Genomic DNA, 16,824 nt, shown 5'->3' with positions numbered 1-16,824 from the left:
AAGTGTTACCAAAGACAGAGTAGAACATTTGAGTACTTTTAGGTCCTGTTAGTACCAATTGTGCATGTACCAACAGAAATGGGGACTCAAGTGAACGACTCAGACTCAAGTTAGTAGTTAGTTTAGTTAGGACGCAGTAGCTAGTTTAGCTGTTTGCATCCAATCTAGCAAGTGTTTTAGTAAGCAGTTAGTAACAAGATTCAACTAAAATTCTCTACTTAGGTCTCGCTCATATTCGACTCGTATTTGCATTGACTCATAACCATATTGGATAACAAAAGCCTTAATACTGGAACTTTTGCTGCTAAGTCGAATAGAAAAAGCCTTCCAGTTTACTGGTGCCAAATGTTCTGGTACTTTCTGCAGTGAAATAATGTCCTTAGACCACTTTTTAACTTCTGAAAACATGCCTCACTGCTGCAAGTCATGGAATGTGTGTTTCTATCACTTCTACAACAGAGGCATAGATAGAGCACAGTGGGGTAAAACAGCCTTAACAAAGGACTGGAATTGGGTGAGGCTTAATATAGTTGATATACAATCCTCTGCCTTGATTGGCTTTGATACTAGTCTTGCAGACTGGATTGGGTTGTGAAAGTGTGTGATATTTGTTCATATGAATGGGGATGTGAAAAGAGGACTAGTCTCTTTTGGGAAAATTTCATGAGCGGTGCCACTTACCTGTTGAAATCCTGGGAATGAAAAACTCTCTCCTTTCTAGAAGTAGGAAACCCCCCTAAACCATGATTCTCTGAAGGTAAATCCCTCAGAAATATCCCATTCCCAGGCTTTTGCCATTAGTCTCAAGCCTGCTTTTGTAGAGCACTGGTCTTAAGACAAGAAGATACAGGAAGGATGAAAGGCCAAAAGCTGCCAGAGGTATTCAGTGAGTGCCAGTGTTCAAAACTTCACTGCTCTTTAAACCATAAGATTAATTACTTAATAATGGACTTTCACATTGGTGTTAGTGTTTGATAATTTTAAAGTGTTCACAGAGAGTATTTGTCATATGTCTTTATTATTTGTGTAATTTGTCTCTCTGTGTTCTTGAGGTTGTCAGATTTGATTCATATCTTTTTCGTTGACTATGCAGCTGAGCTTTCATATGTAGAACATGCTTAACAGCATAGCCACTGTGTGTTGGTCATTTTCCCATGAGTTTTCAATGATATCCACAAAAAAGATAAAGTGCATTTAAAATTTAGTAAACAAAGGTTATTTTTATGCACTTTAGTGTGCCTCTGTATTTCTGCTCTCTGCTTTTATGCAAGCAGTGTCCTTCATTGTATAATAAGAGCAGACAGTGCCATTAAGTGCCCATTTGATGATGCAATAACATTTGTTGCAGCCCTTAATGTTGGAATCAAAGCATTGAAAAGCATAGCAAAAAGATCCCTTGGTTGATAGTGTCTGTCACTGGAAATGTGTCTATTGATAAATGGACAGAAAAGAGCAGCATACCTATTTATCTAATTCCCAGTACTGGCTCTGTGGCTGACAGAATAACAAGACAGGTTCAAATTTATCAGCAGTTATTTCCCTTCCAATTTCAGACGTCTTCCTGACTGACTGTTGATGGTCCGACTGATAGGTTGGGATTTTCTTCTTTTTTTTTTTTTCTGAAAACTCAACTGCTTACATTTTGCTATTTGCTTGTGCTCTGTCCACAGCTCCCCCTACTGTCCGGATCGTGCATTCAGGCCATGCGTGTAACGTAGAGGAGGAGCGCTACACAGAGAGGGTGTATACCATTCGGGAGGGCGAGACCCTGGAGCTCACCTGCCTGGTGACTGGACACCCCCGGCCACAGGTGAGCTGACCACAGCATTACACACAAGCTGCAGTCTATCATAAACTAGCATTCTCTTTATCAAACCCTTAAAGTCTAAGGAGCTGTCAGTGGATCCAGATTTCCATTCTTCACTCTCTTTCATAACGACAGACTGCACAAAGACACTCCTGTACAGTGGAGCATGTAGATCACTGACAGACATATACACTTCTGCTCCTTTCAGTGTCAATAACTGCATGAGCACAAGTGTAATAAAATGATCTTTTTATTGAGTTAAAATGAAAAGGAAAACAGAGACATTGCTTTGCTGAGAAATTTAATTTTGTGCAGCACAAGGTGCTGACTGTCTGTAATGGCACACCACAGCAGAGTAGATTCACGAGAGACAGACTGAAACACAGACACAAATATAAAGGTATGTATATACAGTATGTGTATACACAAATATTAAGGCTGCGTTTTGTGAATTTGTTGTGTTGGTAACAGAAGCACTGATTGCTTTGGCCACAAACAATTTCAGACTAATATATGAGTTTAAAGGTTCTTAAATGGTTCTTGGCTTGGATGCACCTGTAGAAAAAATCTTTAATAAGTGTTGAACTTGTACATTATGTGGAGTCATGAAAGTTTAATGATCACATCACATTTACCAAAAATGGTTCTTTCAAGAATAATCCATTGAAAAGTCCTTAAGAAAACCAAATGTTGTTCTTCACTGACATCACTCCAAAGAACCATTTAGATATGCTAGCTAGCCAATAAATACAGTGGTGGCTTTAGCTAGCATGTTTGGCTAACTAGCATTATCTAGACTTTGCTAGTTTTTTTTATGATTATGTATTATAAATGTCAATAATTAATAGTTTTATGTGACCCGTCTAAACAAGCATTGACTTATTCTCTCCACTAGCTTGCTTCAGCACTTCGAAATTACTTGTCCATGCTGAACAGTAGTTACTAAATTGGTATTAGTCTTAAAAATGTATATAAGATATTTATTTTCCTGCTAGCATCTTGCTAATATTACTCTCGATAGATAGCTAGCCAGGTGTTGTTTTTAGCTAGCATTAGTTGGCTACCAAAGCAATAAGCCACGATAGGCCATACAATACTGCAATTTTTATCATGGGGAAAGGGTGTTCTTAGGCACGACACGAGGCAGAGTAATAATAAAATACACATTTAAAAAAAAAAAAATTGATTATTATAATAATAATTGACATAAACAAGTTTTCCGCCAAGAAATGTCGTTCCTTTCACGTATGGTATCATTGCCGAGCAACCATGGACTGCTGAATGCAGAGAAGAATGTTTGTTCACCCATCAGTGTAAACTGCGGTCATTTCATTAACCTTTTAACTTTTTGTCATGTAATAATGAACATATCATAACACAGCACTGTTTAATGCAAAAATATGCACTTTATAAGTACTTTTTGGTCATCAAATTACCAACGCAGGTCTTACATAGCGCCATTCAGTGGCGCCCTTCTTCTCATGCTGGGGCTAAATCTCAAATAGAGCACTGCTTCCTACATAGTGCACTATGTAGGAATTTAAATACTGGCTTCTACACTCCAGCAGTGCATGATGTAGCTATAAAATAGCTATTAAAAATAGTCATTAAATATAATTTGGGATTCAGCCTCATCCATACTCAACAAATAGTGCACTGTTTGGCTGTAGAAGCTAGAAATTCAAAAACCATCTATAGCTAGCACACTACTTAGGGAGTACAGACGTGACTTCTGACAGAAACACGGACATTTAAAGCATGTAAGCCATTCAAGTGACATTCTTTAGACTTTTATATTGCGGTTTACAGCAAATCATATTGTAAGTCTTTTAATTCAAGCTTGTGATATTAATGATGGAGTTGCTCAGGCTGTTAGCTATCTTTTAGCTTGTTAGCTAGCTGACTAGTTCCAGTTAAGAAAATAAGTTGTAAGCCCGTCAGTTTAAACAAAAAAACAAGTTCTTACTTCATCAGTGCATTCGGTGGTCCATGCAAGCAACATAAACGTCAAAGATTAGGGATTTTTCATGACGTGACGCATTAAGTTGTGAGGCGGATAGGTGTGATTATATATTTTACAACAGCTTCAAATGCAGCTTAGCCAATCAAATTTTAGGACCAGTACTATTCATTTTATAATTAGCATGATCTCATTTTTGCTAGTTTTTTTTTTGATTATTTATTATTGACAGTAATCAATATTTTTATTGGATTTAGCTAAGCAAGCGCTACTAGCTTTACCTCCCCACTTCTAAACTATGTAAGGTGCCCATGTTTTTCCTGAATTTTTTTCCTCCTGCTAGCATCTTGCTAAATCTATCAAGTTAGCTAACAAGATATGCTGCTAGCTAATGCAGTGTTAATTACTGTTCGTTGGTTTTTAGAATTTTTTTTAGTTTTTTTTTTTATAATTGTCAGTAATTAATGCTTTAACTCTTCAATAAGCAAACATTGTAGCTACTATCTCAGCTGTCAATTCCCACTTCCAAACAAAATCAGATGCTCGTGCCATGGTGGCTACTGAATAATCTAGATCAGTATTAGCCTTAGTAACGGAATAATAAGCCAGCAGTTAAGATGTTAATACTCATGCAAACCCAAGAGGAATAATTTCCATTGCTGTATAATTACAAGCTGTGCCTCATTGTCATAAATACACATACAAACTGGGATTTGCTTCTCTAAGCAATATCATCCACATTTTGATGTCTCACCTTACACTAGCAAGAATAAACAACGTCTCGTGAACGCTTCACGGCACTGCTCCTTTGTAACACGTTTTCAGTCGAGAAGGCAAACAACACATCCCACAGCCGCAAGGGCTGGAGAGGCCAATTGAACACTACTGCTCTGCGAAATCAATCTCTGAATGTAAAACTATCCTAAAGCGCACTCAGTTTCTCCCAGCTGTCTCCCTCCCTATCTCCACCCTTTGCCAAATCTGTGCAATTAAGACATTAAGGGAAATGAAGGTGTCAGTCTTATTTATTAATGCCTTAAATTAGCCAACCACAGTCGTAGCTCTCACCTCCTGCGTTTCCCCAGGAGAAGCCGGAGCGCTGCTGGGAGAAACGGCTCTGTGCTCTAATCCATTCTGGTGCACTGGGTCTGCTCCTCACATATTTCCCAGCTGACTATGCCCGCACAACGAACCGGATAAACACCACTAACCCAGAATAAATCCATTTGCTGGGGCTAAATCAAGCGGAAGTGTGGTTCAGTTGACAAATATGCTTTATTATAGAAAAGGGAAGTCTTGAGTGTTGCTTTTGCTTTGAATTTTAATGTAGAGGGTAATACTATCAAGAAAAGATGAATTGTTATTGATATTATCATATATCCATAAGTATATGAAGCTTATAGTATGAACTAATCGGCAGATCCAGCAGGAGCTGAAGATACTGTGGTCTGAGTCAAACCTTTCCTGCCCTTGTGGCTTTGGTTTTGCTCTCACAAACAGCGAATGCACGTATAGCATGTGCTACAGTTTCCCACTGCCATCTACAGAACAGTGCTGTGGGCATCTAAGCATGAGTCCTGTGGTGTGGTGAACAGTGTGTGCTGCTGTACTGCATCAAATCTTTCAGTTCACTGATGTTTTAAGGCTAAAGCCGACTGTGTGCTCCATCACTTCGATTTCTAGTCCATGCAGCAACATGTGCCTTTGCAAGAGGGGTGAGACGTACCACGGAATTTAAGGCTGAGGCGAAAAACAACTACTGCTGCCTGTTTACACCATGAATTCTAAGGATTTAACAATTAAAATATACTATTGAAAAAACAGAAAAAATAAACATTTAAAATAGTGTATCAACATTTAAAACCGCGTAGCTAATGTGTCATTTGGTCTCTTTCTCTTTCATAGAAATTACTGTCAATGATCAGAACGAGGTTTCTGGGTACATCCTATTAGAGTAAAGTCGGCAGAGAGGTGCTTATACTATGCATGCACCCACCCTCAAATGACTGTGCTTTTTTTTAAGTCACTTATAATTCTATGAATTGCAGTTATTGGGGCTTATTTTGTTGGGCCTGTGTAGCAGGCATTGAAAATTAATTATGGTTTATCTGAGTCAAACCAGTCAGTGTAGTTTAGAATAGTATAGTTATATGCAAATGTTAGAACTCCTCTAGTCAAATTACATTACAAATTACATTACTTCATTACATTTTAATGTTCTAAGTAAAAATAACACACCAACTACAGGGAACAAACCTAAGTATGAGTTTAGTATAAGTTTTAGTGCACAATCTTTACTTATTTGCTGAACTATGACCACAATCAATGCCCCCCCTTCCTCAAATATGTTCAATTCAGCAGATAAACAGTAATTGGACACTTAAAATGTGCAAAAGTGTGTTTTCTGCAGAGGATGTGTTAACTTATTTTCACTTAGATTAAAACATGTAAATTGACCAGGGCCACTTTAATGTGTGTATATGATTGTAGCTCTGTAGTGTCAAGGCTAGTATTACTTTAAGACATAAAATATTGACTTTTGACCCACTGATTGTAAAAATAGGTCAATTATCATACCCCTTTTAAATTTCCATGCTTATTACAAGCTTATTATTTAGTATTTACATGCAACTAAATGTGTAATTCATAATTATAAGAGTGAGGAATGGAAATCTGGACCTACCAGCAGGCCTTGACCATTTGAGTAGTTTAATCTACTCTTCTACTTACTGAATACTATTGTTGCATATGTTGATTTGTGCAGAACATGAACTAAGAAAGCTATTTTTTATTTTTTTTTTAATGTTAATTGTGTCACAAATGGAGAGCACGATGCTTCCTTTTTCACATTATGATACCAATATTGAATCCTTGAGTATCAGCTGATACACATTCCCATTTGATATTTATTCTTTAAAGCTTTTAAAGCTCTTCTAAGCTTTAAAAGATGCTGTTTAAATGACACACTTCATTTAAGGAGAGATTCTAAAAGTAGACTCTCATGTTCAAACTACTCAAACACTCAAATAAGCTTAATTCAGTGCTGATAGTGCACTCTCAGAAATTTTCAGCCCAGCAATGAAGGCAGCTTCAGGCTTCTTTTATACAGTGATAGAAAACACAGAAAGCTGCTTTTGCACATGCTGATCCATTTACTGTGCTGAACATGGACATACACATATTGTCGCTGTCCAAAGAAAAATATGTATCTCCAAAATACTAAGTTCACAAGAGACGGCAAAAACGATCTTTACTTTTAATGTAAGTTGATGGAAGGAGCTTTTATTCCTAAGCAATTTGGGTGCATTTTTATTGGTTCATTCATCATGAATTTTTTATACACAATGTAGAGAACGGCTGCCGTGCTCAAATGAGAAAAATACAGAGGAAAGTACAAATCTCAAAAAATGGAGATGCAAGTTTTTCTTTGGACAGTGACGGTATTTTATCTACTTTGGGGGATTTTAATGAGTCAAAGGGGAAAAAGATGATACAGTAATTACATGGGAAGGGATTTTGTGGTATATCACTACAGTACACAGCAATATGGATGGCTTGTTTACTGCTGCAGCACTGGGGGAAATTATAAGTTAATTTTGTCTGTGGTATGCCGTTTTAATTTTGATTCTGCTCTTAAAAACATTCTGCAAAGTATCAAGAGGCAAAAGCCTTGTCACTACAGCACCACAAACCTCTATGGAATGGGTATCCTCACTTGATCTTTTAAGAAATTCTGCTTGCTCAAATATTTATTCATTTAGTGGAAAAAAAATTCTGTTTCAACCTCAACCAAGAGGTTGTTTTTGCAGTGAGCTCAATTTGCCGGATTGGATAAATTAAATGAGACTTGTTAGTGTCTTGGGGATTGACTCTGCCCATTTACCCTAATTAATATTTAATTTGCCTTTGATCAATATACAGCCCATTAATTTGTACACTCCTGCTCAGGACTCTCTTGCATAATAGGTATCGATTCTTATATATCGTTTGAAAAGGTGAAACCCCTTGAATTAGTGAGACGCTACGACACGCGATTTATCTCCTGTGTGCCATGCGATGACGGCTTCTTTGCCGCTGTCTCCACTCTTAATTAAAATTTTAAGAAGAGAGTGGGGGAGAGATCAAAGTTCCTCCATCTCGGTGGGAAGAGAGCGAGTGTCTCCTTTGAAATCAAATCATTAAGATATCCACTTAGATGCGGCAACAGGGCGGCCGCTGGGCCACAGCGCGGACCCAGCCACTGCGTTCCAGACCACAGGAGCTCCTCTGAGAATGATGTGGAAAGTTTTCATCAGAGGCAGGACATTAATGAGATGTTACAACTTGCAGTCTGCATTAGCTGCTTCAGTAACTGTGTTATCTGTTTTTATTAAAAACTCTCTACACTTCATTCAGTTTTAATACATCAAAAGTTTTTCACAGGGAAAGAAAAGAAGGCTGTGCCAGAAAATGGAATTACTGGATTTGTGTACATATCCTCAAAGCACATGTGGGCAATGCATCACACTGGATTTTCTTTCCGTCTGAAACTTCAATAACTAACATGCAAATTCTTTCAGAGGGAGAGTAGATAGGTGTTCAAAGGGAATATAGGTAGATATTTTAGTACTAACAAAAGCTTAATAAAAGCAAAAGGTTTTGAGCCCCTTTGCATCAGTTTGTTTGCTGTTCAGAAAACCTCTCCTGTGAGGGAGAAGAACAAGCTTACTATTCTGACTGAGCCATGTGTGTAATAGCATCAGTGGCGTACACGGCACATGGGTCATTTCTGCCCTAAATGCGGTCGTGGTTGGCACGTTCACCAGCGTTTAATTCCTTTCATGTTTTTCAATATTCGCACACTTTAAATTAGCCAGCCGTCCCCCCAGGGGGCCACCCTTAGATGGAGCTGCTGGACCCCGGCCAAGAGCATGGCAGCTTTCACTACAGGCTCGAGCTGTCCTCGGACCACCATGAAGGTGGAGCCAGACCAGAGAGGAAATTAAAAAGGAGGGAAAAAGGGATAAATCATCGTACGTATGCTCCTAAAACAATTTTCTTCTTACACGTGATTGGCAAAGCAATGCTTTCACGTCAGGCATTCAGATATGATGCCGTGCCTTTGTTGCCTGGTTACGCTGTTAGGTGCTGTTAGAGGATGTCCTCTATCGCGCTCAGCAGGGCTACAGAAGACATGTTACTACGACAACAGCAGGTCAGAGGAAGTGGCGGCGTCTCTCGTGAGGACAGCTGGAGTTAGAGCTTGCGGTGTTGATTAGAATCACAGTAGGAGAGGGTCAAGTCCACTGGCTTCAATTCTCACAAGACTATGGCGCCAAGTTTGTTTTTTTTTTGTTTTTTTTTATATATTACTCCCGGCTCCACATGGTGTCTTAAGGTGAAATAGGTTCATTTAATTTCCTAAAGCAATTATGATTTTACTTTACCAAACATAGTTTTATGTGAATAATTGAGTAAGTTGTTTACAACTCAGGGATCACACAGACTTGTGCAGACTTGTTTCTATGCCACCTTTACTACAGGACACATAAATACATTGGGAACTGTTATTTAAGGGACAAAAAAATCAAATTTACATCATCTCATGATTTGCATCATTTACCTTATATACCATATACATACACTTAGTAGCATTTAAATAATAAGTAATATAAACAATAAGTAATATAAAAGTAATATATCTTTAGAAGTACATTATAATGTTGTTTTATAATAGATGTCCAATTCATAATTCTTAATGTTTTAAAAAAGTACATATTAACTCCACTAATAATAATTAACTAAGTATTTAGAAAACAAATATGCGTTGCAAAGTAGTAATAGTTACAGTAATAGTAATAGTAATAACAACTTAATAATTAAAAGAATGACATAGATAATTCATTGATAATTACTACCAGTAAACTCCTAATATTTCAAATTATATATTGCACAAGTTATGAGTATCAAATAACTATAACTAAATTATCCATAACAAACTATAATTAATAATTAGAAAACTTTAAAAAAGTTTGATTATTCTCGTATCACAAAGTGGTTAATAATTCAAATTAACACATTTTTAAATAGTGAAGATATGATGACAATAGTAGATCATTCACATGCATTCTCAGTTGTTTTGACTAAGTTCTCTTTGAATATTCATTCAACGCGCTCGCAATCAAGTTCACCCACTTGAGGAAGGGGACCCAAGCACAACCAATGTTACAAAATGTTCTTTCCACCAGAGAGGTCTCCAAATCTTGCATAGTGGTTTTAATGAATAAGTAACAATTACATAATTATTAACTATCATTAACACTTTATGAGATAATGATTAACTCTGCTGTACATTTTGACCAACTGTTTGCTTTGTTAAATGCAGTGTTTAAATTGCTTTAGCAGTAGTAGGTTACAGTTTTGGTGGCTGGTGTTGGTATATAATAGTATTGGAGTTTAATAGCAGGCTTATATTCATGTGAGATCATTCCAGTGCGCAGCAGCATTAGCTTGCGTTTGAGCATGTATGTAGATTTATTCATATTTGGCTACTAAATGACCTTGTAACCCAGACGACCCTGTGGCACTTGGGAGAAGATAACATTTTTGTTTACCACAAGGCAGTATTGATTTTCAAAATTCTGTTCATTTTTCCAATAGAGAAAACTAGTTCAGGCACAGAGTTGCTAATATGGGCATGACACCAACTAGAGAATTGTGCATGACTCCAGAGGTCAAATCAATGCTAAACTGGCCAATGAGATTCAGTTTGTTCTGGCTATCCACATGTGAACTGGGTTTCATCAGTCCAACAGGAAGAACTTTAGCAACAGTTACCTGCTCTTGGCACCATGATAACAAGGAATCTTGGAGACAGATATAGATGCAAGATGAAATTTAGTATATATGAAAGTCTGTTCATTCAACGGCCACCTCAGACTCTCAAGCAGTTATTTGCAGTCATACAAGATCAGGCTCCCATTTGTTTGAATAGTGAGAGACATATAAGTCTAAAACTGGAAACCCATTAATGTTTCAAAAACACTTTTGAAATTAGTGGTAAAATCTGACATAAATCGCAGGCCTAGTCTGTAACAATTGGTTTAAATAACACAGAAAAACAGGTTTCAACTTGTTCTGGTGACTATACATGCAAATATCTCCAAAGTAATGGGGGGCTTTTCATGCGTAAGCATTTAACAGCACATCAATTGGCTTTACTTAGTAAAGGGTGAGAATTGGCATGTTGAGCACTAGGAGCTATCCCATTTTTTTCAACCAGTGAACTGTCTTCACCTAATTTTATGTTTCTAATATTAAACTTCTAAATGCACCACTCTCTGGCAATAACTAACATCATGCTTCCATTACTTGTTAGTTCAGCCTTGTAGCTCTAGTGCAAAACTAAAGATGCAAACTTTAGGCACCAAACATGTCTTTGCCAATCAACTTCATTTGGAGTGAGGAGAAATTTGTGGACATTTGATTTTTTTAGTATTTTTCTTTTTCAATTATCTACTCCTTTAATTGTTCTAAGAAGAACCAATTCATTGGAAAACAACATTATGCTTGGAGGAGTTGACAGACACAATCAAAGGAATCATGAACTAGCCATTCAGAAGCCTGAAAACCCAAAGAAAAGACATGATATTCTGGAGAAGCACTATCCATATGGTTGTATGATGGCACTTAATAGTACCTCCTTTAACAAAGCACACCGCAAATTGTTTTGTACCTAATTTAGAAAAGTTGAAGCTGAGTTTCTATCTGTAATAGCAGGCGGTCCTTTGTGCAGTTTATGTGATCAGCTGCAGCCTTAGTAGATTGAATGGTAATTCCAGGCATACTGTGGGTGCGTATTGTGAACACATCAAGGCACATTTTCCACTGTGCCTTCAAATGTGCACACATCTGGCCCTCAGTGTCTTGTTCTGGACTGACCTAGACAGAGTTGCTTCCTGTTGCCATTTGTTATAGCCAGAGGCTCAAAGCATGACAAATCTACATAAACAGTAGGGCAGTTATTCTTCTCCTTTTGTTCACCCCTCCCTTCTACACATGAAATCTCAGGGCCCTCCCCAATCTTTTCACCTACACCTCATCCTTTCAGTTTGAGGACTCAGAGTAACGTCACCACAGCACTCTGGGTAAACAGTTCACCTCTTTGTTTCAATTATCAGCCTGGGTTGGGTTCAAACCATGAGAGTAGGGGGTCAGTGGTCAGGAATTAGTAGACGCAGAGCGGAGAGCTCTCACGGCTCAGTACCACTGGCCAGAGAGCAAACAAGGATATGGAGCGGTTGAGTCAGTGTGTGCAGCTGCCCCGCAGTGACGGCCGCCTCCTTTCCCTCCCGCTCCGTGGCCTGTGGCACAGCCCTTTTAGAACGCTTCAGTTGGTCTCGTTTTCAAACGCTCGTTATAAACACAGTCGGACAGCCAGAGTTACACAGTGGCTCTCAGTGACGAAAATGTGTGAATTCCCATGCCATGTTGCCACTAATAGCAGGCAAGTGGTGTGAGAGTTATGACTGTTTATTCTGTGATAATTGCACCCAGGCCAGCAATGCCTTGTTTTGGGCCTTGTTTTTATCTCATTATTATTGTTTCATTATTTTCTCCCCGATTTAACACACTTTAATTTGACTGACCGATAGTCTGTTCATTTCACCTCTAATTGTTTAAACTGCATAGCTGTGGTAGTAAATCTAATAACTCTAGATCTAATATCTTGTCATGGCATTCTTGGCGGTTTGTGCAGCTTAGTTCTAGAGCTGTCACAATTAATCGATTGAACTCAGTTACTCAGTATGAAAAAAGCTTCAGTTCAAATTAATCTGCTTGATGAACTGTAAGTGATTAGTTGTCAATTTGCATAATTATATGCACATTTTACATCTTCCTAATGGTCTCTCCTTCAGGTAGAAATAGAGCATGATATGTATGACCATTTATATGCATTCTTTCCATGTAATGTGTTTTTGAGGCATTTTGAAATCAGAAATTATTGTTCAGTTAAGTTTATATTTATTGTTAAAGCTTTTTACTGTTAACCTAACAGAGTAAAATATTAAAGGGTCAATATTATGAGAAACTAAATTTTCCTCACTTTCTTCAAATTAAAGAGTTTGATTTAGTATGTAAACAATGTTACTGGTCCATTCATTATGAAATAGTCACACAATGTAAAAGGCAGGTGCTGTTTTCAAAAGAAGTACAAAATAAAAATAAATGGAGATACTTTTTTTGGACATTGACGATGTGCAGGTTGCATTGTAGACCCCACTATGTCCATGACTCGCTATCATTATCCAGTTTTTACATGGCAACGTCTTAAAGAAGGTAAAGATCTTATTTACTTTATTGCTGGAGGGGCATCCACAGTATGCTGATGTTGAATGAATGAATGTACAGACATATGAATGATCAAACAGAGCAGTGACAGCTGAGCTAGCTTAATGCTTGGATATGCTTACCAGGTTATCTTTTGCTCATCGTAAGCTATCTCTTGGTAAGTTTACTGACTTGAACACAAAGAGACTGAGCACAGTTTTGCTAAAGCTGTGTGGGTGGGACAAACGACATCAGCCTTATGATTGGTGAAGGGACTGGTTATGTAAGCGCTACCTAAGATTAGAGCTAAATCTCAAATGACTCCCATCTCCTGATATAATGCACTGCGTAGCTCATGAAACTATGGCTTCGAGACCCAAATAGTGCTTTAAATTTGAGTCATGCAGCTAATAGCTGAATATAAATGGCTTTCTTTTTGACATATAATGCACCATTTGGGTGTAGGATGTCATCACCTACATAGTACACTACATAAGAAGGAGTGCATATGAAATTCAGCCTAGGACTGGCCAGTTTACATCAGTTAGTTTGACAAAATACATCAGCCTTTTAATGGACATTGGAAAATTATTCACAGGACATATTTTGCACTTATAAAGTGTTATGAAAAAATTTAATACCCCTGGTCAAACTACATATTTTGTTGATCCTCTAAGTGAAAGCATAATTTCTATTTATTTGCTGATTTTAACTTATTGGAAAAATAAAACATAAAATACAATATGTGCCATAACTTTTGCACAAGCCACATTTTATTTTTCATTTTTTCCAATGTATTAAATTCAGCAAATAACTAGTAATTGTGCAATAAAATGTGCAGAAGTTATATAAGGATATATACTTATTTTCACTTAGAAAGTCATGTAATTTGACCAGGGCTGCCCATACTTTTGCATAAGACTGCATAGTGTGTGCGCACAAGAGCAAGATTAACCTACTGAGAAAGAAATGTGGATTAGGTTCCCTGGGGATTTAAAACAAGCTCTGATTACTCAACTAATTGTCAAGATAATTGGTGCATTATTTGATTACTAATAAAATTGATGGTGACAGCCCTTCGTTCACATTTATTGTTTTTTATTTAAAACTTGCAGAAATCAGTGAGATACGCTGATTGATTTGGCCCCCCAAGCCTCTGATATTCAGTTAAATTCCTGGCTTTACTGTGTTCATGCAGGCCTTCCTTTTGCAGGAATACAGAACACAGTAGTGCAGTTGGAAAGCAGTGTGAGATGTTTGGTGAGGAGTAATATCAGCAGGTAGAAAGAGATTTACTCACTGTTCGTGTCCTGGCATGCGCAGTTAGCATAGCCTCAGCCGCACAAAGCATATCAATTAGATGTCCTACCAAATTAAAATCATCAAGCCCCTCTGATTCCTCTGGCTGTGGATGAAACAGCAGTACAGCTTTCCTCACATCAGGGGCCCTGTTTTTGCGGGTCTGCACTGACTGTGTCTGCACAATCTTTGGACCTTGATGACCTTGGCATGTGTTTTTTGGCCATTTGGTGCCCTGTGGAGTGGACCTCACATTGCTCATGGTGACACGGTTGGAGCAACCACACAGAGCTCCTTGGAAATGAGAGACCACAAGGTGAGGGGGTGGGATTTTTGTTTAAAATGTATGTCCCTATGATAAGAACCCTGAAGAGCCTGTCTACACTCAGCACAACATCTAAACCTAGTGCAGTCTGATCGTTTATCATTTGGTGATTCCAGCAAACTAACTGTACTGGAAGAGCGCTGCTTCTGGTTGGACATAATGCCATACAAAACAGCTTTTCATTGTTATTTTTGTCATATATGTGCAGATTTGAAGTTGTAATGCTTATTTGACTTTGACTTTAATCCCTCTAGCCCAACAGGTTTTATGCTTTCCTTCAGTTTAAACAATTCTCTTTTCCCTGCTGTTACCTTCCCATTTGGAACATGAGTTTTTGTTCACTCTTATTTTTTCTTGTCTTCTCTCTTCATCCTCTGTTATCTTCGCTGGCTGCTTCAATAAAGGCCTCCCAAATTAGATTCAGACACAAAACAACATCATATAAAAATGACTCTCTTTATAGCCATATCTTGCCTGTCACAGTTATTCCATGTTTTCCCTGCGCTAGTATGTTCTGCTGTGTTGTTCTACAGTTTGATGCTTCACTTGTTCCTGCTGTGAAGCTCTGTGAAATACATTCACACTACAAGACATGCAGTTCTGTTTTTCCAAACTGATCATCTGATTGTCCTTGCAGAGTTATCAGCTCAGACAGTGCATTCATTATCTGCCAAATCTACAGTGGTTGCTATAGTAATGATGTAGGCATGGAAAACACTGCCTAGTAACACTTTTACTATGGCTCTTGGTGTATGATGTCACATTGCTGGCAAGTGATGGAATAATAACGTGAAATAAAATATAAAAGAGAAACACTTGAAATCAGATATGACTGTCGGATATGACTGTTCAGGTGGAACACCACAAAAATTATGGTAACACTTTATTTGGAAAGGTCCTTTGTAGATGATTAATAAACTCTTAACAGAGTATCAGTAACACATCAACAACATATCGGTGAAGTAGCAGTAGTGAAGTATCTGAATACACTGAAGTACATATCTTATTGATGTTCTGTTCTGTACATTACTTACATTAAGTAGATGTATTATTATGTAACCTCCATTACAAAAACCTAACCTTACCCAACCTGACCCAAAACCCTAAAACCCTGGCCCTAATCCTAACCCTAAACTTAACCTCAACCCAAAATTCAATCCTAACCCTCATATGTTTTTGGCATGTTACTGAGTCTGTTGAGTGTTTGTTTTATTTAAAAAGTACCACTCAAAATAAACTGTCACCAAAATTATATCTCGCTAAGTGAAATAAAAAATACCTGGTCTTAATCTGAGATAGATTACAAAATAATAGATTATTTGACTCATTCAAAAATGTTTTGTACCTGTTTTAAATCTTTATTTCCAGTGATATTGTTGTATTCTATTGCCAGATATTTTTGCATTATTTTTTCATGAAATGAGCAAGATTATCTGCCAGTAGAACAAGTAAGAAAGACGAATTGAATAATTGAATAATATTCGCACAACAATCTCATAATGACAAATATTGGATACATTGACTAGACTTAAGATGTTTTCACTTGTCAAAATGTATTTTTTGCAGTGAATAAGATTTGAATTTCATTACAATTACAAATGTGTTTGTGATTGAATCCCTAAAAAAAATATAATTTCATGTGATGGTTTTTAATGGCGTAGACTTAATAGAACCAGTCTGCAGATAAATTGGATCTGGTTTGCCTGTGTGATCACAGCCCAGCCAATGTGAGCAGCTGTTTAAAATGAGATGAGTAATCTGATTGACCGAGTAGATAAGCAACTAATTAATCACCATACCCTCCTGATTCTATTCCAATTCACTCATTGTGCAGTGCCTCAGGAAAACAGAGCCCCAGATCTCAATCTGAGACTGATATGTAGCTCTACTGGGGAATCCCAATATCCCATTGTACTGTCTTTCACCTCTCTTGGGGGTTAGATCTGTTTTCGAGCAGCTGTTCCAAGCTAATATTTACGTTCCATAAGAGAAACTGCTAAATGGCTGTTAGGAAGTGTCTGTTTTTTGTATGCCTCTGCTGAAGACTCAGCTGGCTCAGATTTGACACTGAATTTCTGAAGTTACGGCTGTGGTTTGTTGTAGCTGTGTGTGTAGGAAGTGTTG

General features: G+C 37.6%; 1 protein-coding gene across 1 annotated transcript in view; it reads left to right on the top strand.

The window, feature by feature from the left end:
- The window catches only part of LOC118815593 (MAM domain-containing glycosylphosphatidylinositol anchor protein 2-like), a 219,062-nt gene that overhangs the window by 67,042 nt on the left and 135,196 nt on the right, over positions 1-16,824 (top strand). Inside the window, exon 2 of the mRNA XM_036581820.1 lies at positions 1,671-1,810. Within this exon, the coding sequence (XP_036437713.1) occupies positions 1,671-1,810 (140 nt within the window). The remainder of the gene's footprint in view (positions 1-1,670; positions 1,811-16,824) is intronic.

This window comes from Colossoma macropomum, unplaced genomic scaffold, assembly GCF_904425465.1.
Source record: "Colossoma macropomum unplaced genomic scaffold, Colossoma_macropomum, whole genome shotgun sequence".
Lineage (NCBI taxonomy): Eukaryota > Metazoa > Chordata > Actinopteri > Characiformes > Serrasalmidae > Colossoma > Colossoma macropomum.
The sequence above is the reverse complement of the archived record's forward strand: the minus strand, read 5'-3'. Positions and strand labels throughout refer to the sequence as shown.